A 26792-nucleotide genomic window follows, 5' to 3' on the forward strand; every position below is an offset into this window, starting at 1 on the left:
AAACTCAAGAAAACCTGTTATTGATTGACTCAACCAGCTAAAAGAAACATACAAAATCTAAAACATACAAAAATGATTCTTAAATTCAAGAATACCAGAAGTCTTTGATACTTGAATTTTAGTCCTGGCTCTTCCATTAATTTGGGCAAATCATTTAAATTTTGTGACCCTGTTCTCTCATCTTAAAACAAAAACAAAACTGATGCTGGCATAACTAAATGATATCTTAGGTTGCTTCTAGCTCTAAAATCTAGTTTTTCCAGGGACCCAAGCAAGTCTGAGATGGAAATCTTAAACAGATTCATGCAGGAGCAAACCTTGAAGTAATAACTGTTTCCCAATCTCACCGTTTCCCCTTCTCAAATGAATATTGATTTAGATAGACCCTGTTATACACAAGGTATTGAATATTTTTCCAGTTCATGTCATGAGTACTTTTTTTTTTTTTTTTTTTATGAGTACGTTTTTGATCGCCGCTCATCCCACTCTGAGTCGTGTCTGGTGTCACACCAATGGAATGACATCCATTCGTACTCCACCTAGAAGAGCCTCTATTTCCTTGGTGCCTTTGAAGTGGCTCATCAAATACATGAGACTCCCCTTCTTCCTGAAAGAATCACAAGCTTTCTTCAGGGAGCTGTTTTAAATGAGACGGGGCTCTCTAAACTGAGGGACTCAACGCGGTTCAGTACACACTCGGGACCTCAGAACTACAGACTTTCCCCTTCCCCGAATTAAAAAAAAATAAAAAAATAAAAAATAAACACTTTCTCTTTTAACAAGCCTAATGATTGCCTTGCAAGAGGTATTTATTTTATTATTAAGTAACAATGGTGCAGGACAAATGCGAAATTGAGTAAGGTCCTTCTTCACTTGATGATTGCAAATATTTGTACCAAGCACTGTGCCGGTTCGGAGATTTACATCAATTTAAAAAAGACAATCCTCGTAAGGTCGTCCCCGAGTTGGGTTGCAGCACGGAGGGAACTTCCGCATGCACAGTCTTCCAGGTGAATAACTGGATATTTCCTTAAGGACAGGATGCGAAGTCTTCTGCCCAAGAAAACAAACCAACCAACTCCCTTTTCTTCGCGCCGCCTCATTAGACTCCTGGATCGCATATACGTTCACAACGCCGCGCACTCACAACAGCTTGACTCCTTCCAGTGGATGCACCAGCCCCGCGGCAGGCTCCGCCCCGAGGCCCGCCGCATTCCCAGCAGGCGCCACGCGTGTGCCGTAGCCCCGCCTCTTGCGGCGCAGTGATGGCGGAATTGGACATAGGGCAGCACTGTCAGGTGGAGCATTGCCGGCAGCGAGGTGATCTAGCAGTCCTTAGCTCCGGGCATGGTAGACTGGGTCCCACTGTGTTTTCACGGATAGTGGTGGCGGGTGAGGGGGGTGCTGGGGCGGGGTGAAGTCTGAGGAGGCAGGATGGATTCGTCTCTCCTGGGTCTGCAGTGAGATGTGTTGGTATTTTTTTCTTGCTCCAGAGCCTTTGAAAGAGACTTGTGGTCTTTTTAGAAGCGAACCATGCAATTTCCGAAAACATGCCTTGCAGCGTTCCCTTTGTTTTTCGAGTGTGCCTGGCCAAGAACTTGTTGTGTCCTTCCTACTCCTTTTTGATGTCGGGAGACTTGTGTTCCCCTCTGATCCCGCCACTACAAACTTGGGCAAGCCACTTTCCAAACTTTTTAGTCTGTTACTTACCTGTCAGATGGAGTCGGCTGAGGTCAGTTTTTCACCTGTCTTCGTGGCTTCTCTTGAGAATGCCCTTAGCTTTTAGCAGATTCTCATCCTCAGACTATTCTGCTAAATGATCTTTATGCTCACTCAGTTCTTTGATTGAATATTGTTGACTCAACAAACATTTACCAAGCATCAATTTTGGTGCTGGAACTACATAGGAGGGTATAAAATAGTCTTTTCCATAGAAAAGCTTTCAGGATAATGTGCATTTTGGAGCATTAGTAAAGCGATATGCTCTCTACAGTCAACTGAGAGCCCAATCTAATAGCCAGTGGTAGTGTGGCACAAGCTTTAAGATGTCCTACACTTGGACAGGGAAGTTTCCAAAGCATTAGAGCGATACAGAATGCTCAGTCTTTGGTATCTGGGTTTTGCTTCAAATGTGTGCCGTCACAGTTGACAGTTACTACATAGGGTGGCAAATAGGTTTCATCTCTCATTGCAGCTTCAGTTATTGGTTGTAGGTACCCGGTGAAAAGAGGACTCCGAGATTTAACCCCAGTTTTATTGGGAATGCCATAATGGTTTAGTGATACTTGCTGTGGGCAGCGGGGGAAAAGGGCACACTACCCTCTATGTTCTTCTAACTTACAGTCTTTATGTGTATATTTTACCACTGGCTGTCATGGCCAGCCATTCAGAAAACCTGTATTTCTTTTCATAGAGATCTCTCATAGAGAAGCTTAGCCAATTGGTTTTGACTGTAAGTTATGTTTATCTCTGGTATACCTGATTACTAAGTCCGTGGTATCTGCCAAATTCAGGGATCTCTTAAGATATAAATATATATGAAATGAGTCCAGGGTTTACTTCTTCAGAGTAGTGGAGAGAGGGTTAGGATTTAGAGGGTATTAAGTGAGTATCCTAAATCTCACTTAGCTTCTGTATGGATAGAAACATAGTTTCCTACCTTGATCTTAACTCTTCCCTCTAGGTCCTTTTGGTCTGCATATAATATCTAATTCATCATCATGAGTTTCAAAGTAGCAAGCATGTATAATTTTTCCAGTTTGAAAGAGACATAGAAGTTAGAATATTATGTGCTTCATTTTCTTCTTGTTGACAAATGAGTGCATACTTTTTTGGGTATGCAACATGCTCACAGTATCATACCTCAGAACAACAGTGTCAATTCACTTAACTTACTTCTGAGGCAGAAGAACTGTATTCAGACTCCCTGGTCCTACAAGCACAATTATCCAGGGATCCCTTTGGGTTATGATAGGACCTCTTTCTGTTTTAGTTAAGGTACCCTAGAGGATGAGAGACCTTTTCGGGGGCAACTGTAGTCTTCTCTAAAATGTACTTTTTGTTTTCACTTTGTAAAAGTGCGATTGGACATACCAGCTTCACTTGACTGTATAGTTTCAGGTGCACAATATATAGATTTAGCAATTCATTTACTGCTCCAGGCTTACCATGATAAAACGTAGTCATCATTGTCACCATCCAATGTTATAATATTATTGGCTACATTCCTTATGCTTTTCATTTGTGAATTGATTATTTTATAACTGGAAGTTTGCATCTCTTAATCCCTTTATCTGTTTCACCCATTCTCCCACCCACCTCTCCTCCAGCAACCAGCAGTTTGTTTTGTGTACTTAAGAGTCAGTTTTTTTGTTTGTTTCTGTTTAAAGTTCCACATGTAAATGAAATCATATGGTATGTCTGTTCTGTCTTATTTCATAGTGATACCCTCTAGTCCATGCACGTTGCCACAAATGGCAAGGTCGCACGCATTCTTTTTTATGGCTGAGTATTATTCTGTAGTATATTTACCTACCACATCTTTTTTTTTTTTTTAAGATTTTATTTATTTATTTGTCAGAGAGAGAGAGAGAGAGAGAGAGAGCAAGCGCACACAAACAGGCAGAGTGGCAGGCAGAGGCAGAGAGAGAAGCAGGCTCCCTGCCGATTAAGAAGCCGGACGATGCAGGACTCGACCCCAGAATGCTGGAATCATGACCTGAGCCGAAGGCAGTGGCTTAACTGACTGAGCCACCCAGGCGTCCCTTACATACCACATCTTTATCCACTCATCTATCATTGGACACTTGAGTTGTTTCCATATCTTGGCTATTGACAGTAATGCTGCAGTAAACATAGGGGTGCATATATCTTTTTGAATTAGTGTTTTCATTTTCTTTAGGTTAATGCCCAGTAGTGAAATGATTGAATCATATGGTATTTCTTTTTTTTTTTAAATGGTATTTCTATTTCTAATTTTTTTAAAGAACCATTGTGACAGGTATAAGGTGATATCTCATTGTGGCTTTGATTTGCATTTTCCTGAGGATTAGTGATTTAAGCATCTTTTCCTGTATCTATTGGCCATTCTTATATCTTCTTTGGAGAAAGGTCTATTCGCCTCTGCTCATTTTTTAAAATCAGGTTATTTCGTGTGTTTTTTTTGTTTTTGTTTTTGTTTTGTTTTTGGATCTTGAGTTGTATAAGCTCTTTATATATTTTGGATATTAATCCCTTTTCAGATACATCATTTGCAAATATCTTGTTCTATTCAGTAGGCTGCCTTTTTGTTAATGGTTTCCTTTGATGCACAAAAACTTTTTTATTTGTTATAATTCCAAGTTTATTTTGTTTTTGTTACCTTTGCCTTAGGAGACTTACCTAGAAAATGTTGCTAATGCTGATGCAAGGAAGGAAATTATTGCCAGTATTTTCTCCTAGGAGTTTCATGGTTTTAGGTTTCACATGTAGGTCTTTAATACATTTTCAGTTTATTTTTATGCCTGGTGTAAGAAATTTTTTTGGTTTCATTCTTTAACAGATAGTTGTTTAGTTTTCCCAACACCATTTATTTTATTTTTTAAAAGATTTTATTTATTTATTTGACAGAGAGATCACAAGTAGGCAGAGAGATAGGCAGATAGAGAGAGGAGGAAGCAGGCACCCTGCTGATGTGGGGCTCGATGTGGGGCTGGATGTGGGGCTCAATCCCAGGACCCTGGGATCATAACCTGAGCTGAAGGCAGAAGCTTTAACCCACTGAGCCACTCAGGCGCCCCAGCCAACACCATTTATTGAAGAGACTGTCTTTTTCCCATTGTTTAATCTTGCCTCCTTTGTAATAGGTTACTTGACCATAATAAGATTTTAGACCACTGTTTTCATTTTCATTTATCTCCATGTATTTTTTTAATTTCCTTTTTGATTTTTTGGTTACTCACTCATTGTTTGGTAGCATGCTACTTAGCCTCCAAGTATTTATGTTCCTTCCAGATTTTTTCTCTTGTAATTTCTAGTTTCATACCTTTGTGGTTAAAAAAAAGATGCTTGATAATGATTTTAGTCTTCCTAAATTTATTGAGACTAGTTTTGTGGCCTAATAGGTTATCTGTCTTAGAGAGTGTATGTATTTGAATGTATTCTGCTGTTTTTGGATGGAATATTCTGTGTATGTATTAAGTCCATCTGGTCTAATGTTTCATTCAAAGTCACTGTTTCCATATTGATTTTCTGTTTGGATGATTAACCCATTGATGCAAGTGAGTTGTTAAAATGCCCCACTGTTGGGCGCCTGGGTGGCTCAGTGGGTTAAGCCTCTGCCTTCAGCTCAGGTCATGATCTCAGGGTCCTGAGATTGAGTCTCACATTGGGCTCTCTGCTTGGCAGGGAGCCTGCTTCCTCCTCTCTCTCTCTCTCTCTCTGCCTGCCTCTTTACCTGCTTGTGATCTTGCTCTGTCAAATAAATAAATAAAATCTTTAAAAAAATAAAATAAAAAAATGCCCCACTATTATTATATTGCTGTCAGTTTCTCCCTTTGTTAGTAATTGCTTTATGTTTTTGAATGTTCTTATGTTGGGTGTATAGATACTTGTTATATGCTCTTGTTGGGTTCCTTTTATCATTATGTGTCTTTGTCTCTTGCTTCCATGCTTGTTTTGAAGTCTATTTTGTGTGCTGTAAGTATTTTGGCTTCCATTTGCATGGTATGTTTTTCCACCCCTTCACTTAGAGTTGTATGTGTGTCCTTCACATTGGAGGGAGACCCTTTTAGGCAGCATCTAGATGGATCTTGTTTTTTAATCCATTTGGTTGTCTTGTATCTTTTGATTGGAGCATTTACTCCACTTACATTTAAAGTAATTATTGAACAGTATGTACTTATTGGCATTTTGTTACTTGTTTTTTGGTGGTTTTTTCTTCTCTTGCCCTCTTGTGGTTTGATGGCTTTCTTTAGTGTTAGGCTTGGATTCCTTTCTCTTTATTTGTATATATCTCTCATAGGTTTTTGATTTGTGGTTATTTTGAGGTTCGTAACATGCATATGGCAATTTATATTAAATTGATGTGGTTGCTTAAGCTTGAACACTGTTCTAAAAGGATTTTATTTTTATTCGCCCACCCACGTTGTATGTATATGTCATATTTTACATCATTTTGTGTATCATTGGACTTGTTTTTGTAGATAAAATTCATTTTACTGCTTTTTAACCTCCATGCTGGTTTTATAAGTGATTTTTGTCTACTACCTTATATGTTTGCTCTTACCTGTGAAATATTTTCCTTTCATAAGTTTCTTCTAGTAGGGCCTTTTCTTTCTACTCAGAATTCTCTTGTTTTGTGTAAAGCTCATGTAGTGGTGATGAACTCTAAGTTTTGTTTATCTGGATGATAACTTTGCTGGGTAGATTGTTTTTGGTTGCAAGTTTTTTCCTTTCAGCACTGCAAATATATCATGCCGCTATCTTGTGGCCTATACAATTTCTTCTGGAAAGTTAGCTAATAGCCCTATGGGGTTTTCCTTGTATATAGCATTTTTTTTTTTTAAGTTTTTCTTCCTGCTTTTAAAATTACTCTTTTGGGAAGGGGGTAGGAGAGGCAAAAGGAGAAGAGAGAGAACATTAAGCAGGCTCCATGTCCAGCATGGAGTCCAATGCAGAGTTTGATCTCCTAACACTGAGATCATGACCTGAGCTTTAATCAAGGGTCAGATGCTTAACCGACTGAGCCACCCAGGTGAACCTAAAATTATCTCTTTTTCATTATTTTTTGTCATGTTAATTATTATGTGTCTTGGTATGGACCTCCTTGGGTTCATCTTGTTGGAGGTTCTCTTTGCTTCTTGGATATGGATGTCTGTTTCCTTCCTCAGATAACTTTTCTGCCGCCTTTTCTCCTTTTCTGGGATCCCCATAATGTGAATTGTTAGTATACTTGATGATGCTGATTTCCTCTATCCTATTCTAATTTTTTATTATTTTTTCTTCTTTACTCTTCAGCCTGGTTGCTTTTCATTATCCTGTCTTCTGAATTTGTGGTCTGTTCCACTGCTCCCCTTATCTGTTCTCTCTAGTGTGGGTTTTGTTTTTTTTTTTTAAGATTTTATTTATTTGACAGAGAGAGATCACAAGTAGGTAGACAGGCAGGCAGAGAGAGAGAGGAGAAAGCAGGCTCCCTGCCAAGCAGAGAGGCTGATGCGGGACTCGATCCCAGGACCCCGAAATCATGACCTGAGCCGAAGGCAGAGGCTTAACCCACTTAGCCACCCAGGCGCCCCTCTAGTGTGTTTTTTATTGCAGCTATTAAATTCTTCATTTCCAACTGGTTCTGTTTTACATTTTCTATATCTATGTTGAAGTTCTCTGAATTTCACCCACTCTTTTCTCAAGTCCAGTGAGTATCTTTGTGACTGTTATTGTTTTCATTATTGGATATATTGCTTATCACAGTTTCTTTTAACTCTTTTGCTGTGATTTTTGTCCCGTTCTTTAATTTGGGACATATTTTTCTCTCATATTGTGTAACTCTGTTTCCATGTATTTGGGAGATCAGCTATGTATCTTGGTCTTGAAAGTTAGTGTACATGTGTTGAAGAGGTCCTGTGGTGCTTATAGTACAATGTCACCTGGTCACCAGAACCAGGTGTTCCGGGATGTCTTCTCTGTGGACTGCATGTGCACTACTGTTGTGGCTGAGCCTCATTTGCCTTCAGCCCTGTTGGCTGCAGTGACCTACTTTGCTTCCTGTGGGCACACTGGGCAGAGTTTGGTTCCTGCACTGTTGAGAGGCCTTGGTGGGCTTGGAAGTGGCTGAGCCAGCATTCAGAGTAGGTGTGCGCAGACAGCCTCTATGGTCCAACTGAATGGTGGGGCTTTCTTCCTGAGTGGCCTGTTAAAAGCTGTTAGAACTTTGGGCGTCCTGTGTGTGGGGTTATCTCCCACTTCCCCAGGGCAGGAGTCACTTTGGAGTGGCACTGGTCCCTACTGGGACTGCTTGGAGATATGGCAGGAGAGGAGCCCCTTTGGAGGGAGTCTGCTGAGGTGAGCGGATTGGATGGGGTAGGAAGGCAGGTGAATGCATGGACAGAGGCACCCTGCTAGCAAGGTAGTTGGAGAGTGTTAGTGCTGGTTTCTCCAAGGCCCCTGCTATCTAACCTGGGAGAGGAAAAGAGAAATGGTGCCCTCTAGCACTTCGGGTCTTGGAGAAGTCTGAGGACCCTGTCCCTCTAGTGCACATTCTGAGATTAGTAAATAAATTGCCTTCATGAATACCGAGGTGTTTTTCAAACAGCTATTTCTGTGCTAGTTGCCAGCAGTTACTTATTCTAGCTTTTAAATGTGAGGACTCCGTTTACTATTGCTTCTAGCTCTAAAAGATTTCTAAAATACCTGGAGGTGACCCCCGCTAATTTTAAAAGCTTGTGAAGTTTAGCCTCACTGGTTTTCAAAGCCTGATATTATGAGGACTTCTCTTCCCAGTGCAGGTTTCCAGTAGCTGGGGTGCTTAGTATGGGCTCTGATCCTCTAGCTTCTCTGTGCTTGTGTCCCTATTTATGTCTAGTCTTATCGCAGGTTTGGATCCCAACTCTGTCTCCACTCCTCCTACCCTTCCAGTATGTCCTCCCTCTGTAGCATTAAGCGTGGAAGGTCTGTTTCACGTCTTAAGGTGTTTTTCAGGGGTAGCTTTTATCTTGGTGTATCTGTGGGAGGAGATGAGCTTAGGGTCCTCCTACACTGTCATCTTCTCATTGCCCCAAAACTTCACTATTAAACACTTTGCTTAGCATTGCTAGGTTAGTAAACTATGGAATCAGAATTGAAACCTAGGATTTTCACTTCAAATGCAGGATTTTTGCAGCATACAGTACTCAGAAACAACACATAATAATAAATCTGGGCATCCAAAAAACCCCAGTACTTTTTTTTTTTTTTTCTGATTTAGCACACTACTACAAAGAACATTTAATCTCCTGATAATCCAGTCATTCCCAGAGTGCTTGAGGTTGTGACAGCTTTTATTTAACTACTACTTCCTACACTAGGATATAGGTCAAAAAGAAGAGTTCTCCTATAGAGGTAGTTCAGTACTTTAAGGATCTTTTTGTTTAGGAAAACTAAGTCAAAATCAGATACTGACCAGTGCATGTAACATTTTCCCCTCAATTTTAGATTTTCTTCCTTTTGTGTGTGATGGTTGTTCAGGAGTATTTTGGTAAGTTAAATTTTTATACAGGATTTGGGAGTAATTTTAGTGTTTGTAATATGAGATTTATTTCTGAAAAGCAGAATGATTTAAAATAGTTTTTAATGTAGCCACTGATATTTTATATTATAGTAATTACTTAGAAAATATAGTCCTAGGCTCTGATTACTTGTGCATACATGTGGGTAAACTTTAAACTTTCAGAAATGAATTTGTCTTTGTGATTTTACATAGAAGTTATATTGTGGTCTTGTAATCATAAGGAGAGAACATAGCGACAATATAAAGAATATGGTAGAAGGGACTCCCTGGGTGGCTCAGTCGGTTGAGCATCTGCCTTTGGTTCAGCTCATGGTCCCAGAGTCCCAAGATTGAGTCCTGCATCCGGCTCCTTGCTCTGGAGGGAGCCTGCTTCACCCTCTGCCTGCTGCTCCCCCTGCTGGTGCACATGTGCTCTCACTGTCTGTCTGTCTCTCTCTCTGACAAATAAGATCTTAAAAAAATAATAATAATAAAGAGTAGGGTAGAAAACAATCCAGGTACTTCATTAATTAAAATGAAGAATCTAGCCTGTACATTTCTTAAATTGGATATCACATGTCCATTGCACATACATCACATGCAAGATAAAACCTGGGAACTAACCAAAGATTTTGAAAAAGGTCTTTTCTTTGTAATTAAACTTTTGTGTTTTAGGCCTTCTTTTTTTTTTTTTTTTAAGATTTTTATTTGAGAGATAACATGAGCATGAGTGGGGATACAGGCAGAAGGAGGAGAGGGAGAAGCAGACTCCCCACTGAGCAGGGAGCCCCATGCAGGACTGGATCCCAGGGCCCCTGGGATCATAACCTGGGACGAAGGCAGATGCTTAACCTACTGAGCCACCCAGGTGCTTTCATGTTTTAGGCATTTAACTTATTAAATAGAACATGGAAAAAATTAATTATCTTCAGAAGGTAACTCAAAGATTTATTAGGATTAAATAAAAGTAATGCATATTTTTCAGAAGTAGAGCACTTCCTTGACATTTTATTCCTAATGGTCTTTGACAAATAAAAGGAATTAAAAGACTCTTTGTATTTGCACATACCTTGAAGCATTCAGAGGCAGTTTAGAGTGGTGAATTGTTTTTATTCATATTGAAGTTGAACAGTTGGATTTTGAAACTTTTGAGACTATAGATGCTCTTTTTTTTTTACAATTTTATTTATTTCTTTGACAGAAAGATCACAAGTAGGCAGAGAGGCAGGCAGAGAGAGAGAGGGGGAAGCAGGCTCCCCGCTGAGCAGAGAGCCCAGTGCAGGGCACGATCCCAGGACCCTGAGATCATGACCTGAGCTGAAGGCAGAGGCTTAACCCACTGAGCTACCCAGGTGCCCCTAGATGCTCTGTCTTTAATTTGTCTGCCATTTCAGTTTATTCTTATATGCAGAGTTAATGTATTGTGAGTATTCTTAATGATACTAACCATTAACCATTTAATGTAGTGTGAGTATTCTTAAGGATACTATCTAATTACTACAGTTATCTTTAAGCACATTACTTGATTGAATTTAAACTTTTTTTTTAATTATTTAAGCCTTGAACACAGAAGCAGGGAGTCACACAGCTGTCCTGAGGTATGTTACTAGTTCTAATAAAATGCTTGTATTTATGTACTTTCATTCAGAATTTGAATTTAAAACCAGTCAAGGTACCACAGATTAAAATTTGGCATACTAAACCAGTTATGTAAAGAGGCTCTTAGTTCATTTTCTGTTATTTTTCTCAGTTTGTTTTAAAGAAAAATTGGTTTCCTTGGTATTTATAAATTGTTATCAATCTTAAACATTGCGATTAGGTTTAGGTAGCCCACTTACAGCTTTAGGCTCTATATTTATAAATCTACAATGGAGTTAACATTTTCATCATATATTCCTTCAAGTTTTCCTCCACCGTTTTGTTCATTGTCCTTATTTCCTAGTGTTAGGATTCGGTATTTACAAATTGTTCTCACTCAATCAGCCTTAGATCACCAGGAACAAAACTTTAGTCCAATAAAATCCTCACTCCAGTTCTGATCTAATTGAAAGATTAATAAGAGCAGTTAGATAGAAGCCAAAATATCACTGTTACTACTCACAGAGGATATTCTGAATGATGAAGCTTAGTGTGGTGTAGTGTAGGTTGCAAAGGAAATCCAGAATTAGGCAGATTTTCCTACTAGTCACAGCTGCGCTTCACCAGGTTAGGCCTCCTCCTAGAGAGCAGTTCAATTCCAAGAGGGAGGAAGAGAAAGCTGAGCCCACCATACCAAAGGTAATTTTCTCATATTTATAAGTTGCTTCATCTCCTTTTGTCAGAGAAAGGAAGGAAGTTAAACTGAAGCGAGTTGATTTGGCAGAAAGCTTTGTGCCTTACATTTTTCAGTTGATATTTTATTCCTGCCCAACATTTACCAAGCACTTTACTAAGGATTTTTATATCTGTTTTCTCAATTATAGAAAGTTAAATGAGCTTCAGTCCAAATCTGGTCCATTGAGGCTTAGGTGATTTATGTTAGGAAAATAAAAATTAACATTTTGATACTGTGCAAATTAATTGGAGGGAAGTAGTCATATAGTAAACATATTGATGTTTCTTTAGCTTGTTAATCTTCTCTGTGCTTTCCTTTTTCTTACAATATCACTTGATTTCTATGAATGTCTCTCATAGAATGTCAATTAAGATCTCCTTAAATAATGAAATGAAAATAATTTTACCATTAGATCAAATTTGGAAAAATAGTCAATTCCAACAAGATATAACTACCATTTATATAGAGGAATGAATGCCCTTTGGTTGTAGATTTTAAGAGATTATTTCACTAAATTCATTCAACTCTAAAAACCTAGTTACTTAAAACTCAAACTAGCCTGACCTGGATTTTTTTTTTTTTTTTTTTTATCTTGTAAAATCTCTTCTTCCTCAATATTTGCTGGCAATATAATAAAAAATGCAGAATAGAGCATGTAGCAAAATAGAGAATGTATCATTGTAAAAACCATCTTTAAACCTTCTGTATCATGGATAAACATACTTTTAAATTTTCTCATACATATATATAATATATATTTAACTTCCTAAAATCAGCATAGAAAGTAGTTATGACTTGCCACTTGAGGGTTGATGAAATGATGACCTAAACATATTATTATGGGGGCATCTCAGTTTAGGACTGATACAGAGTAGAAGACTAAAATTATGAAGAGTAACTGAATAGTCATTTTAACTTGACTTAGAAGATAAATATACCATAGTAAGAAAGTATGAAAATGTAGAACAGTCAGCAGAGTAATCCTTTCTCACACCTTATTATAATCTGTTATTTGAGAGTACAAAAGTTGTTCTGACAAGTTTAAGCGAAAGCGATATGAATGTTGCCTTCCAAAATAGATGTTGATTTGCTTTAAATGTGAAATATATAATGCCATTTTCCCCTTTGTACATTTTTCAGGTGACTGTAATCAATGAGAAACTGAAGTCAGATAAGCCTGCATCTTACCCATGCTCATTCAAGGACTGTGCTGAAAGAGAGCTTGTGCCAGTTAAATGTCCTTATTGTGAGAAGAATTTTTGCCTGAGGTGATCACTGAGATCATTCAAATTCTGTATATCTGTTTAAGTTGTAGGCTAATTTATGAAATAGCGTCACTCTTCTGTTGCTCATAGACATCGTCATCAGTCGGATCATGAATGTGAAAAACTGGAAATTCCTAAGCCTCGTATGGCTGCCACTCAGAAACTTGTTAAAGATATTATTGGCAAGTATCTAGAAAGCTTGTTTTGTTTTTTCCTTATTGCTGTATATTTGTTACAGAGTATTGCTTCTTTGATCAGCTGGCACATTATGGAAGGTGTTTTTATGGCCTCAATGTTTGTAACTTGGTATAGATTTTGATGACATTTTTGTGACCGTATTTCTCACAAGGGCTGTGTGACCAGTGAAAAACTGGGAATTCTATGGATGTGCCCTACCAGATGTTCTCTTTTACCGGGCCACTTAGATCAGCTGGTTAACTATCATGGCTAGACATGGTATTCATAAGGCTAATGTAATGGTTTCCTTTCTTTAAATATGAATCTTAAGTCTCATCAGCTATCTTATGAATGTTGCTGATAATCTGAAGCACCAGGAAGAATGTGTCTGTGACTTAGACCAGTCTTTCTGGCAATATGTTCAGAATTTTCATTCTGAATTAGGATAGTACCTTTATTTAAGATCTTCTATAGCCAAATCTCAAAGTTTTTTGCAGAGTTGTTAGCGGTTGTTTTGGATTAAATGGACTTAAATTGTCAAAAAGCACATAACAGTGAATTTTTTGACATGGGGATTGCTTAGGTCAACCTCACTATATTTTTTTAATGGTCATGTAAATATAATACCAACAAAAAGAATGTGGTATCTATATAGGTCCATTGTATGTAATTTGTGTACATTTCAAGGCCATAACTAATAAATAGTAATTGGTAGAACTCTGGAAAATGTAATGTAAAAATTCTATGTGTCTATATGCTTATACTTATTTCTTAGATTCTAAGACTGGAGAGATAGCAAGTAAACGACGGAAAGGTGCAAAAAATAGTGAAACAGCTGCAAAGGTAGCACTGATGAAATTAAAAATGCATGCTGTTGGAGATAAGTCATTGCCACAGGTGGGTCTCAGAGATTTTTGAAAAACAGAAGTGTTCCAGAGATGGCTGAAGCTCCCTTTTTACTCTTCCCACCCATCAACTAACAGCTAATCTGAACCTGATAATGTATTGTTACTAGTATGATATGGTAATACTTTTGAGTTTTTTTCCACTTTACAAAGTATCAGTGAACCATCTGCATTCTTTTTCAACCTTTTTTTTTTCACTTGGCATCATGTTTTTTTTTTTTTTTTAAGATTTTATTTATTTATTTGACAGACAGAGATCACAGTAGGTGGAGAGATAGGCAGAGAGAAAGAGGAGGAAGCAGGCTCCCTGCTGAGCAGAGAGCCCGATGCGGGGCTCGATCCCAGGACTCTGGGATCATGACCCGAGCCGAAGGCAGAGGCTTTAACCCACTGAGCCACTCAGGCGCCCCGGCATCGTGTTTTTAACACTAACCTATGTGGATAATTTAGTCTAGTTTATTCATTTTGATACCATTTTGATGGTACACATTATTCCATAGTATGAATATACCACAATTTATCCATTTTCCTAACGAACAGACTCAGATTTTTTCTAATTTTTTTGCTATTATAAACTGTTCTAGTAGTGTACATCTTTGTGTATGTGTGGGAACATTTTTCTAGGGTGGTCCTTTTAAGATTCCATAATATCAATTATATTTTATATAATATCCCAGTACATATGTACATACATGCATACATATGTATATATGTACCTTAACACAGTTTCAGTAAGTAATACCTAGTTCTGTTGTATACTAGCCTTATGTGTTACATACTCTGCTGTTTTTTGTTCTGTTTCATTTAAAGATTGTTGATTTTATAACCCTTAAAGGATGGAGACCATCAATCAGATTGAAAAATGCTACTTTAAGGAATATATCTAGAAATAGAAAAGCTGGGTCATGGGGTTTCCTCATCTTCTGTTTTACTAGATAGTATCAACTTTCTGTTGTCAGTGGTTGTACAGATTATCTCCTTCCTATAGTGTCTGAGAGTTTTCAGTGTTTCTTGTTTCTATCTTACTGAAGTTTAAAGTTGAATTTCCTTTGTGACTAATAAGCTTCAGTTACTTTGCATTGATTTATTGGCCATTTTATGTCTGAACTATTCATGTCCTTTGCACATTTTTTCTGTTGGGTGTTTTTCCCCCACACTTTAAAAAAGGGTTATAGGATTTTTTAATATATTCTGAGTTCCAGTGCTTTCTTGACTAAACAAGTTTCACATATCTTTTCAGTCTATGGCTTGTTTTCACTTTGTTTTTGACTCTTTAGTGGTTCAGACTTTAGAATTTTAATGTACTTAAATTTAATTTCCTTAAGATTTGTACTTTTTGAAATAAGTTATTTTCTTATATCATCCTTTAAAAGTTAAAAAAAATATATCAACTCTTTGTTCCATTGGAACTTAGTTGTAAGTGAAGTAGATTTTTCCCCCCAGTAGGGTTCTATACATTTGTTCTATACATTTAGGATTAATTTATGGATCTCAGTTCAGTTCCTTTGGTCTGTTTGTCTGTCTTTGCATCAAGAGCAAACTGTCTTAATTATCATAGTTTTGTAATAAGTAGGACAAGTCGTTCCACCTTATTCTTTGCTTCCAACCACATCTGTTCTTGGCACTTTATTCATTTGTAAATATTTTAGGATCACTTTGTCCTGTTCTTTGAAATTGCAATTTTGATAGGAATTCTTAAATTTTAGATTAGCAGCAGTTGACATCTTTTAGAGTTTTGATTCTTCTCATCCACATCTAATGATTTCCAGTTTTTCTTTAGGTCTGTTTTTTTTATGTCTTTAACATTTTATAATGTTTACACATATTTATATATCTTAGGCACCTCATCATTTTTGTTGCCATTTTAAGTGACAACATCTTTTTTAAAAAATTACATTTTCCTAATGGTTATTGCTCATTGTTGTATGTTGTCTTTCTGTCTAGCAAATAACCTTTCTAATAGTTCCCATAGTTTGTAGATTTTCTGGGATGTTTTCTGTGTAGCCATATCTTCTGTGAATGACAGTTTCGTAGGTTTCTTTTTTTCCCCCCAAATTTTCTTTTCTTCTTCTCCTTATTTATCTTAGTGCATTGGCTGAGATCTCCAGAAGTCTTGAAATAATGTGGGTGAGAGTAGGCATCTTCATCATTTTTCTGACTTTAATGCAAATGACTTTAACATTTCATCATTAAATGCTGTGTTTGCTATAAATTTTTGGTAGTAGCCTTTATCGGGTTAGCAGTACTTCTTTCTATTCCTAGTTTGCAAGGAATTTATATCATGAATAGGTTTGAACTCTTACTGTAAGTTTTTTCTACATCCAATAGGATAATTGGGTGTCTTTTCTTACCTTACAAATGTTTTAAATTACATTAATCGATATTTTTGTTGAATCATCCATATATTCCAGAATAAACTGCTTGACTCTGGTATGTAATTCTTCTAAAATGCACTAAGTGATGAGCTATTATTTAGTGTTTGATATTGGTACCTATATTATACACATAAAATTGAGTAGCTTTCTTTTTTATTCCTTGAAATCATTGTAGTGAGTGGGGATTACTTGTTCCTGAAGGGTTGTTTTAAAGGGTATTAACAACCTTTGAATCTGTTGCCTTTTTTGAGGGGAGAATTTTGAATACTATTTCAATGTTTTAAATGGTTTGTGGTTTATTTGAGTAGTCCTTTCTTCGAAATTTTGGTAAATTTTTTTTTAAAGGATTTTATTTATTAGAATTGGAGTACCCGAGTATGGACTAGGGGGAGGGGCTGATGGAAAGGGAGAGAGAGAATCTCAAGTTGACTTCTCATTGAGTGCAGAGCCAGTGTTTGGGCTCAGTGTCAGGACCTTGAGATCATGACCTGAGCTGAAATCAAGAGTCAGGACACTTAATCAACTGAGCCACCCCAAATTATAGTAAACATTAATTTGTCTTAAAACTTCCTGTTTGGGGCGCCTGGGTGGCTCAGTGGGTTAAGCCGCTGCCTTCGGCTCAGGTCATGATCTCAGGGTCCTGGGATCGAGTCCCACATCGGGCTCTCTGCTCAGCAAGAAGCCTGCTTCCCTCTCTCTCTCTCTCTCTCTGCCTTCCTCTCCGTCTACTTGTGATCTCTCTCTGTCAAATAAATAAATAAAATCTTTAAAAAAAAAAAAAAAAACTTCCTGTTTGGTGTAGATTTTCCAGTTTATTGTTATAGAGTTGTTCGTTATTTTCTTATGTTCCAAAATCTCTCTTGTGTCTTTAGTAATCATTCCATTTCAATGTTAATATTTTTTTATTGATACTTTGTTTGCCCCTTGAACAATCTTGTTAGAGGTTTGTGTATGTGTGTTTTAATTTATGTTTTAGTTGTTTTAGACAACCATATTTTGGTTTTAGTGCCCTCTTTACTGTTTTGTTTTTGCCTTTTTTTTTCTTTCTGTGTCACTGAATTCTGCTTTTATATTTCCTTTTATCTACTTTGCTTAGATTTTCTGATCTTTTTCCATCTTCTTGCAGTGAATTTATTTTCAGCTTGTTCGGGTGTGGGGTTTTTTGTTAACTTGATAGTTTAAACAGAGAAAAGTTACAAGAGGAGTACAGAGAATTTTTCCATATTCTTTATCCAAAGGTACCAATTATTTACATCTTGCCCTTTTTGCTTAGTCATTTGCAGTCTTTCTCCTGCCACCACCCCTCACCCATTTGTGTGTATTCATATGCATGTCTGTGTGTGTATGTGCATACTAATTTTTGGTCTGCTTGATCTATCAGTCTGAGACTGAGGGTGCTAAAATCTCCCACTATAACTGGTTTTGTCGGATTTCTTTCTTGTAATTCTAATGGTTTTTATATATATATATATATATTATCAGGTACATGGAATTTCTTATATCTTTATGAATTTTGCCTTAAATCTTATTTTGAATGATAATACTGTTTCACGAGCTTTCTTTTAGTGACTACTTAACTATTACATCTTTTTAAAATCCCTTTATATTTAACTTTTCTGTTTTGTTTTAGGGTGTCTCTTGTAAGCAGTGTATAGCTGGGCTTTGTTTTCTTTAATCCAGTTTGATAGAATCTTTTATAGGTGAGTTTAATCCATTTGTATTGTGATCACTGATACATTTGAACCTATTTCTTCCGTCTTATGCTTTTTGCTCATCAACCTTTTCCTTTGATTATTTCCTCTTTCCTCATGTCTTTTGTATTGATTACATTTTCTATATTCCCTTTTATTCTGCTGGTTCAAAACCATTGATTATAGTCTTGTTGGGTGATTATTTCTTAATATTTTCCCCTTTTTTTGAAATCTTGATTTGATGGTTTTAAAATTACAAATGTAGTACATGCTTTTACAAGTGTAACCTTTAAAAGATGTATAAAGGGAAAAACCAACAAACCATCCTTAGCCAATGTCCTTCTCATTAAGGCAGTGGTTCTCAGTTGAGGGTGATTTTTGTCCCCTAGAGTTGCTTGTCACAACTGGACATGGGAATCCTATGGTATCTAGTGGGTATAGGCCTGAGATGCTGCAAAACCTCCTATTATGCATAGGACAGTGGCCACAGTAAAGAATTTTCTGGTCCAAAATGTCAGTAGTGACAAGGTTGACAAGGGCTGCCTTAAGGTATCCAATAATATATTGTTCGTATTACTTTGCAATTGTTTCATTACTGAAACAAAATAGTAAAAATTTGCATAGCACTTACTTTGTTCCAGGCCCTCTCCTAACACATTTAATCATTGCAAGGAGCTTCTGATATAGGCACTATTAATTTCTGCCTAAAAGGTAAGAAAATTCAGGCACAAAAAGGTTAAGTAATTCGCTAGTAGCATAGCTACTAAGTGGGGAACTACCAGTTGAAACCAAGTGGGCTGGCTTCAGAAACCATGTTCTTAACACAGGTGATAGCTTATCGTGGGGAATGCCACAGGTCTGTAGCTGTAACTTTTTCCCTTGCATTAATGTGTGTATGTGTTTAGACACATGTACTTATATTATATATACACACACACACCCATGTGTATGTGTGTATACATATAATTTTACATAAATGGAAATGTTTACTTGTATATGTATGCAAACACAAAGTATCTTTTGGTTATTATTTCATTATTTTATAAAAATGGCATCATATCATTTAGTCACCACTTTTTTCTTTTTAATACTCACTATATATTAGAACCTGGGGATACAAGAGTAAATAAAAGTCCTTGCCAACATGGATTTTATATTCCAAGGGGTGAGAATGGCTATTAAATATTATATATGATACCATGTCAAATAGTGATTATGGCTATAAATAAAAATAAGGAAGGTTTAAGTGGGCTATATATCGTTATCTCTACATATCCTTTTCATTCATGTCCAGCAGAAATTCCCTTAAGGGAGCTGGTGTGGCTTTAAATCATTCTTTAAAAAACTAGGTAAATACTCCAGTTTGGATATACAGGTCTTTTTTTTTTTTTTTTTTTTTTGCCATTTTTCTCTTGATGAACATTCAGTTTGTTTCTAGTTTTGGCTACTGTGCTAAAATAGTCTCAATCTGGTTCTTATTTCTGTGAGCTAAATTCCAAGGAGTGTTTGCTTGGTCAAAGGGTATGTGTATTTTAAATCTTTGTAGGTGTTGCCAAACTGCTTTATAAAGAAGTTGTAACAATTTACATTTCTACTAGCAGTAGTTATTAAGTCAGCTTTTATTGACTGATTACACCATGCCGAGCATTGTTTTGTGGCTTTAAATTTTTTATCTCTTAATATACACACATTTGCTGGTACATTCCATAACTGGAAATACTGGAATATTCTGTATTCTGTGTCCTCATTTCACAGATGAATAATCTGAAGTTGTCTCAGATCACTCAGGATGAGGCTGCCTACCTACCCAGTTTAATATACTGCCTCTTGGGGCCAGACATGAAAGTACCCTTTCCTCCTCCCCTGGTTTGCAAGTAGCTGTTATCCTTTTTAATGTTTTCCAGTCTAATGGCTATAAAAAGATATTTCTAATTGCTTTAGTTTGCATGTCCTTGACTACTGTTCAGTTTGAGCATCTTTTAATATGTTTGTTGGCCATGTGTAACTGCTCTTTTAGTCACCCATACATATCCTTTGATCATTTTTCTCGTTGGTTGTCTATTAACCCATACTCATATCCTTTTATGTTGTTTGGTCAACTTATGGAAATTCTTGGAGTATAATAGATTTAAATTTTTTTAATCTATAATCAGTTTGCTTTGGAAATTATTTTTTTCAAAATCTAATACTTTGATTTTGCTTATGTATCTCATTGACATTATCAGTGGTTATTTTTTTCTAAGATTTGTCTTTTTTTTTCTGCTTTGGTTTTCTTTATTTTTTTGCATCTTGCATTTGTCTTTAATCCATACAGAATTAGTTTTTAGCATAAACTATGAGCTAAGGACCCAATTTTATTTTCTCCCAGTTTTTTAGCTAATTTTGTCATCACTGATTATTAAATCATTTCTCCTATTGAAGATGTTATTTGGTATTTCAATTCATAATAAGTTTAAGATTTATTTTTACTGGGTCTATTTTTGGATTTCCTATTCCACTCATTTTTTACTCCTATCAGTACCGACTTGACATATCAAGTAATAGCTTTATAGAATGTCCTAATATAATAATGTAAGTCCCATCTGTATTTTTTCTTAGTTTTATTCTTTATTCACCCATATTATTCATCCTTATTATATTCAAATTAAACTTTATGGGTGGGGTTTTGGTCAAATGGGTGAATAGGAGTGGGAGATACAGGCTCCCAGTTATGGAATGAATAGGTCATGGGAATAAAAGGCACAGCGTTGGAATATAGTCAATGATATTGTAATAGCATTGTATGGGGACAGATGGTAGCTGTGTGGTGCACATAACATGATGTATAAACTTGTCAAATCACTATGCTATATACCTAGACTAATGTAATATTGTATGTCAACTATAGTAAAAACAAAACAAAACAAACAAATAAACCTCTTGGGATTTTCGTGGTTGTCTTGATGGGACAAGGTTTTGAGTGACAGACTCCAGTAGGTAACTTTAAAGATTTTAGGCTCTTTGAAGGAGAAATGGAGAAACTGAGAGAAATCATTATAAATAGCAAGAGAGAACACAGCATAGTCTTAGATTTGTGGCTTCCCATGCCCCCCATTTCCCACAAGAATATAAGCTGTGAATAATAGCGCCAATAGGATGTAAAGGTTTGACCATTTATAAGAAACCCCCTTTGGTATTCTCAGGAGGATTTATACCCTCTTGAACTCTTCCTCTTTGTAGTGGAGATTCTGGCTTCCTTCCTACTCACTAGATGTAAGCAACTGACGTAAAAGGTCCTAAATATATTGTCTAGTGATTTCTGTAAGTTAGGTAAAGTAAAATTCACTCTCCCAGCTAGTTTGGACTATAAGTCCTGACTGAAATCGTTCTGAGGGATTCACTTTGGATTTGCATTGTAGGATATGTAATGTTGTCTAAGAATCCTGTAAGTCTTTTCATTTATTTAGCTCCTGTTTTGTCTTCTGTAACATTTTGTTTTTCTTCATTTAAATCTTATTCCTTATTTTCATCCCTAATTATCTCATGGGTTTTGTTTCTGTTGTGAACAGAATATTTCCATCTACCTCTATATCCAGGTACTTACTGCCAATATAGAGAAAAAAAGGTGTTTCCTGTTCATCTTACTCAGTCACATCACCAAATTCTGTGATTTTTTTTTCTTTGCCTTCATTTCCTAGGTAAACAATCATACCCCACTAACAAATAAGGATAGTTTCAATTTTAATTTTTCAGTAATTATACTGCTTAATTCATCTTCTGTACTGTATTATCTAGAATCTCCACTGTAATGTTTCATAACATGATATTAGCCATGCGCTTACATTTTTAATTTTTAAAATATATAATTACCAATTTTTCTTTCAGAATCTAAAGTTACTTAGTATTGTATCCTCTTGAATAAGACAAGGAGTTTGACATGCTTTCACGTCCAGTTGAGTGTGTTTCATCCCTTCATCTTTGTTCACACAGGATTCTTTTTAAATCAGTAGCTGTTAAAATTTACCAACATATTTTTTGAATTTCTCCTTTCCTTAGGACTCACTTTTATTTTGAATAACTACTATAGTTCATTCCTTAAGAGTCTTCATTGGTAAACTTCAAGTCTTCTGAAAAAGCTCTTATTTTGCCCTCACTTGAGCTGGAATGTCCATTAGATTCTCTCAACTCTCTTAATACACTATTCATTGGTCACTGTTTATTATTGAGGAAGCATCTGTCAATCTTGTTGCTTTATGGGTAATCAGTCTCTTTTTTGTAGTTAGGAGTTTATGATATTTTCTAATTTTAGTGCAGTGTTTCTACATATGAATTTATTTTGATTGCCCAAGGTGGCCCTGGAGGTACATTTTTTTTTTTTTTTCCTGGAGGTACATTTTTAATCTGACTTATTTTTTTTTACTTTTGGAAAATTATAGTCATTACCTCTGAATATTGCTTCCTTCTCTTAACTTTTGTTGGACATATTTTTGGATTTATAATTTCTATCTTTATGTCTATTTGTGCTACATTCTAGAGGACTTTCTCAATTACATCTTCCAATCAGTTAAACCTTTTCATTGAATATTATTGAAATTTCTCCTGTTTGAGTTTATTTCAGAAACTATATTTTAAAATTTTTATATTTCTGGGACGCCTGAGTGGCTCAGTTGGTTAAGCAGCTGCCTTCAGCTCAGGTCATAATCCCAGCGTCCTGGGATGGAGTCCCGCATCGGGCTCCTTGCTCGGCGGGGAGCCTGCTTCTCCCTCTGCCTCTGCCTGCCATTCTGTCTGCCTGTGCTCGCTCTCTCTCCCTCGCTCTCTCTGACAAATAAATCAATAAAATCTTTAAAAAAAAATAAAATGCTTTTTAAAAAAAAAAATTTTTTTTATATTTCTTATTGGATCTTCATAGCTTGCCTTGTTTCATTTCTGCCTATTTTTGATTCATACCTTTTTGGTCCCTTTTTACGGATATATCCATAAAAGTATCGTTTTCAAGTTCATTTAGTTCATCTGCCTATGGTAAGTTAACTTTGTTTTGAATTTCCATTTATAGATTCCACATGTCTGTCTTAAGTAGGACGTGTTCCTGCTATATTGCTCACTGTGGTCACTCACCTCTCCCTCTTTAGCAATTTTGCACTTTCTTCCACTGGCCAGTCTACTCAGATTGTGCTTTTGCTCTGCAGAGCTTTTCAGATTATTGTGGATGCATTTACTCAGTTGGAAGACCTTGGCTTTGTTCACTGTCAGGAGGTTCTCTCTGTGCTTCCCTGCCTTCCTAAATACTATGTTTTGTAAGCAGTATCTTAAGTTAGCATTCAGCAGTACCTTCTTCAGCGTCCTTTCCTGGAGCACAAACTCAGTGCTAGCCTCTGCTTCCAGGCCATGAGCCCCATCCAGGTACTTCATCCCCATGTGCCACTGTTGTTTCCCACTAACCCACTGCTGAACTTTGGACTACTGCTTTCTCTTCTGGAGCTTTGAAAGTCTATGGCTCAGCCTGCCTACCTTTCACTTGTGTGTGTTTGTTTCATTTCTGATCCTCACGGATGCTTGTCTTTTTCTTTTTTCTTTTATTTCTTTCTTTTTTTGGGGTGAGGCTATAGCTTTTAAATTTTTCCTTTTGTATTTATGCTCTTTTTTTTTTTTAAAGATTTTATTTATCTGACAGCGCAAGCAAGGGGAGCAGCGGGGAGAGGGTAGAGAGGGAGAAACAGACTCCCTGCTAAGCAAAGAGCCCGGCTCGATCCCAGGCCCTGGGATCATGACCTGAGCTGAAGGCAGATGCTTAACCGACTGAGCCACCCAGGTGTCCCAAAAAAACCAAACTCCTAAAAAAAAAAAAAAAAAAAAAAATTCCCCTCCCTTCTCCTACTTTTTGAATATAAAATCCCAGGAAAAGACCTTGATTGACCCAATTTTATGTCACATCTTGTCTTTGCACAGACCACCCTAGCCTAGGGCCTTAGGTCCTATGCATATGCATTTAGGTGGATTCTTGGGTACTGTGACTGATACTCCCACTAAAAGATACATCATTAGAGGGTAATCATCTAACCACAAGAAGAGAGGAAGACAGGTCACCGAACAAAAGCAGATGCTCTCTGTTTATATATGTGAGTGTGTGTGTGTGTAATTTGTATTTTAACTTTTTATTTTTACAGAAAGAAAGAGTTTACTTTCACGTTTTCTTACCTAAGGGGAGCAAAGAGAAGAGCAAACCAATGTTCTTTTGCCACCGATGGAGCATTGGAAAGGCCATAGACTTTGCAGCTTCTTTAACTAGTCTTAAAAATGATAATAACAAATTAACAGCTAAGGTAACAACTGGTTATAATTTTTCTTTAAAAGCTTTAGGATACCTGTATACCAGCATGTTTGTTTATGACAGCATGATTTATTTCCTTTCATTTATTTCCCTTAACAGAAATTAAGGTTATGTCACATTACTTCAGGAGAAGCCTTACCCTTGGATCATACTTTGGAAACCTGGATTGCTAAGGAGGATTGTCCTTTATATAATGGTGGAAATATTATCTTGGAATATCTTAATGATGAAGAACAATTTTTAAAAAATATTGATTCTTATCTGGAGTAGTCATGTAAGGATTCAAGCCAGAAATAAAGAAAATTTTATGTTAAGTCAATTTCTTTTACTACAAATACTATATACATATATTTTATTTTTAAAAGTTGCTTTTTAACTTATTTCCATTATGTCATAATTTACATTATCAGTTTCTATTAAATTAAATTTGAATTTTTGTGTTAAAGTTTAACTATGAACAGTTATTGGTAAATTCAGTTATTAGTAAATTCTTATCTTTAGCTTTTATTAGGTTGTGCTTAGTAACAACAAAAAGGTCTATTTCATTTAGTTAATGTCAGCTGTTGTGGCACTGCTGCGTATCCTCTTTACTCTCGGATCTAAGCTGAAGGAATGACTCATGTTTGGGACATTGCTACTTTTAAGGCAGAGGAAGAAAGAGATGGTTTTTAGAAAATACATGTATCCAAAAAAAAAAAAAAAAAGAGAGAAAGAAAAAATACATGTTTCACTTTTGCTTTAAGCAAGTAACCTGGCCAAACCTTGTATTATGAAGCCAGGGTATAAAGCCTTAACTATATATCCAGATGTATAAATTGATGTGTGTACATGAATCATAGAAACTTGGAGACCATCTCATTCATTCTTCTAAGTTTTTAGATGAGGAACCTCAAGGTAGAAAGAAGAAATGATTTTCTTGGTGTTCTCTGTACTGCATTGGGGCATATCTCTCTGATAAAGGTCCTCCTCCAGTAGGATTTACCTTTTTTGTTTGTGTAAATGTATTACAAATGAGAGTAAGATGAGGTAGCACAACTTCATTTCAGTATCTTTATATATATCAAAGCAAAATACATACCAAAAGGAATTATATTTTACCAACACATTAAAATGAATGCTTCTGACTGATCTATCTCTTCCATCAGTACTCAACAAAGTACTACCATATAGAAGAAATAGAAATGATTTCTTCTTTTCCCTTTTTTGTTCTTTTTGGGAAAGGCTTTGTCCCTTTTCTGTTTTAATTGTCATGGACACAAAGTAGCTTTACATATAATTAAATAAAGGAAACTCAGAATGTTCATCTCTTTGTATTTTCATGAAAGGAATGGAGATAACTTCTGACTTCTTTACTTACATGTTCATTTATTAAGGTAATTATTAGAGTAAGTACCAAATATAAGAATTTGATTGTAATTACCACAGTGGATATAATGATGAGTTGTATGCATACTTATAAAAAAGCTGTGTAGCAAATGCCGAATGAGTAGATAGACAGTAAATATAGATATTCCAGTGGTTCTTTTATTAGAAACTACAAGACCAGAAGTAGAAATAATCCTTAAATACATTCCCAGAGACCAGAAAGTTTTAATACTAGCATCTGTCATAATTACTTACATATAATAGGTGATCAACACATGCCTCATGAATTGAATTAAAGTTAAATATACCAGAAAAAACAGCAACGGGGGTTTGAGAAGAGGGGAGGTAAGATGGGCAGAAATTGAATTATACCCAGGGAGAATGAAGAAGAGGTCTTGTCAGTGATTAGAGAAAAGACAAAGCAGCATGGAGGAAAAGACTTAATGTCAGCCGGCAAAGGAGAGGTAAGTTAGATCAGGTCCCAGATAGTGTAGCAAACTAGTCTAGAAGAAACACACAGGTACCACCATCCTCAGAGACTGTAGGGACCAGGGGTTTCAGCATGAGCAGTCATCAAGAAAACAAGATCATGGGTAAGAAAGTCTCTCTACCTTCTTATTTCTAAACTACAAAAATCAGTTTTCTCAGGCTTGCTTTTGGGGTTTCAGTTGAGTATGCTTAATGAAATTTTTGGGTTTGACTTCCCATTAACCCTAGTATCTTTCTGCCTGCTTGTGGACAATTAGAATTCTAAGTAGAAACCCAAAAATGGGGGTAAGGGGCGTATTATATTTAGATATGTGTTTGTAAACCACTATAATATAAACCTCAGTTTAAATGTAATCAGCCAGTAAATACATGTAAATGATAAGAGTATCAGATTTTTTCCAGATTTGTCAGGTTTTTTCCCTGGCGGTGTTCAGGTAAGGAGAGGAGAAGGCTTAGAGAACATGAGCAAAGGAAAAGGCTGTTGATAGAAAGGGGAACAAAGCTTTAATATTTCACACCCTTGACCTGGGCAACAAAAATTAGAAATTAAGATATTAAGTCATACAAGTAGAAAGATAGTTTTGGGTTCATTAAGTTTTTATGTGTGTTTTGTTTTGTAATTGTAAACTAGGCAACTTCCCTGGTAATTTAATTGAGGTACTACAGAAACATCAGTTCCAT

General features: G+C 36.3%; 1 protein-coding gene and 1 long non-coding RNA gene across 4 annotated transcripts; both read left to right on the forward strand.

The window, feature by feature from the left end:
• Positions 1-1242: 1242 nt before the first annotated feature.
• ZFAND1 (zinc finger AN1-type containing 1) lies at positions 1243-25558 on the forward strand. Of its 3 annotated transcripts, XR_007126912.1 has the most exons (10): positions 1243-1320; positions 9166-9208; positions 10779-10818; positions 12675-12802; positions 12890-12981; positions 13752-13873; positions 24094-24249; positions 24357-24531; positions 24855-24909; positions 24950-25558. XR_007126912.1 is itself a non-coding variant. In XM_047727719.1 (9 exons), the coding sequence occupies exons 1-8, from the start codon at positions 1266-1268 to the stop codon at positions 24525-24527; spliced, it is 807 nt and encodes a 268-aa protein (XP_047583675.1). In that variant the 5' UTR covers positions 1243-1265; the 3' UTR covers positions 24528-24531; positions 24855-25558. The 3 variants fall into 3 exon arrangements, 2 of the variants coding, with proteins under 2 accessions (XP_047583675.1, XP_047583674.1); XM_047727719.1 differs by having other exon boundaries at positions 24855-25558; XM_047727718.1 differs by having other exon boundaries at positions 24357-25558.
• LOC125098682 (uncharacterized) lies at positions 17019-20685 on the forward strand. Its single transcript, XR_007126913.1, has 3 exons — positions 17019-17494; positions 17887-17956; positions 19703-20685. It is a non-coding gene; the product is annotated as an uncharacterized LOC125098682 (long non-coding RNA).
• Positions 25559-26792: the final 1234 nt, after the last annotated feature.

This window comes from Lutra lutra, chromosome 4 (assembly GCF_902655055.1).
Source record: "Lutra lutra chromosome 4, mLutLut1.2, whole genome shotgun sequence".
Classification (NCBI taxonomy): domain Eukaryota; kingdom Metazoa; phylum Chordata; class Mammalia; order Carnivora; family Mustelidae; genus Lutra; species Lutra lutra.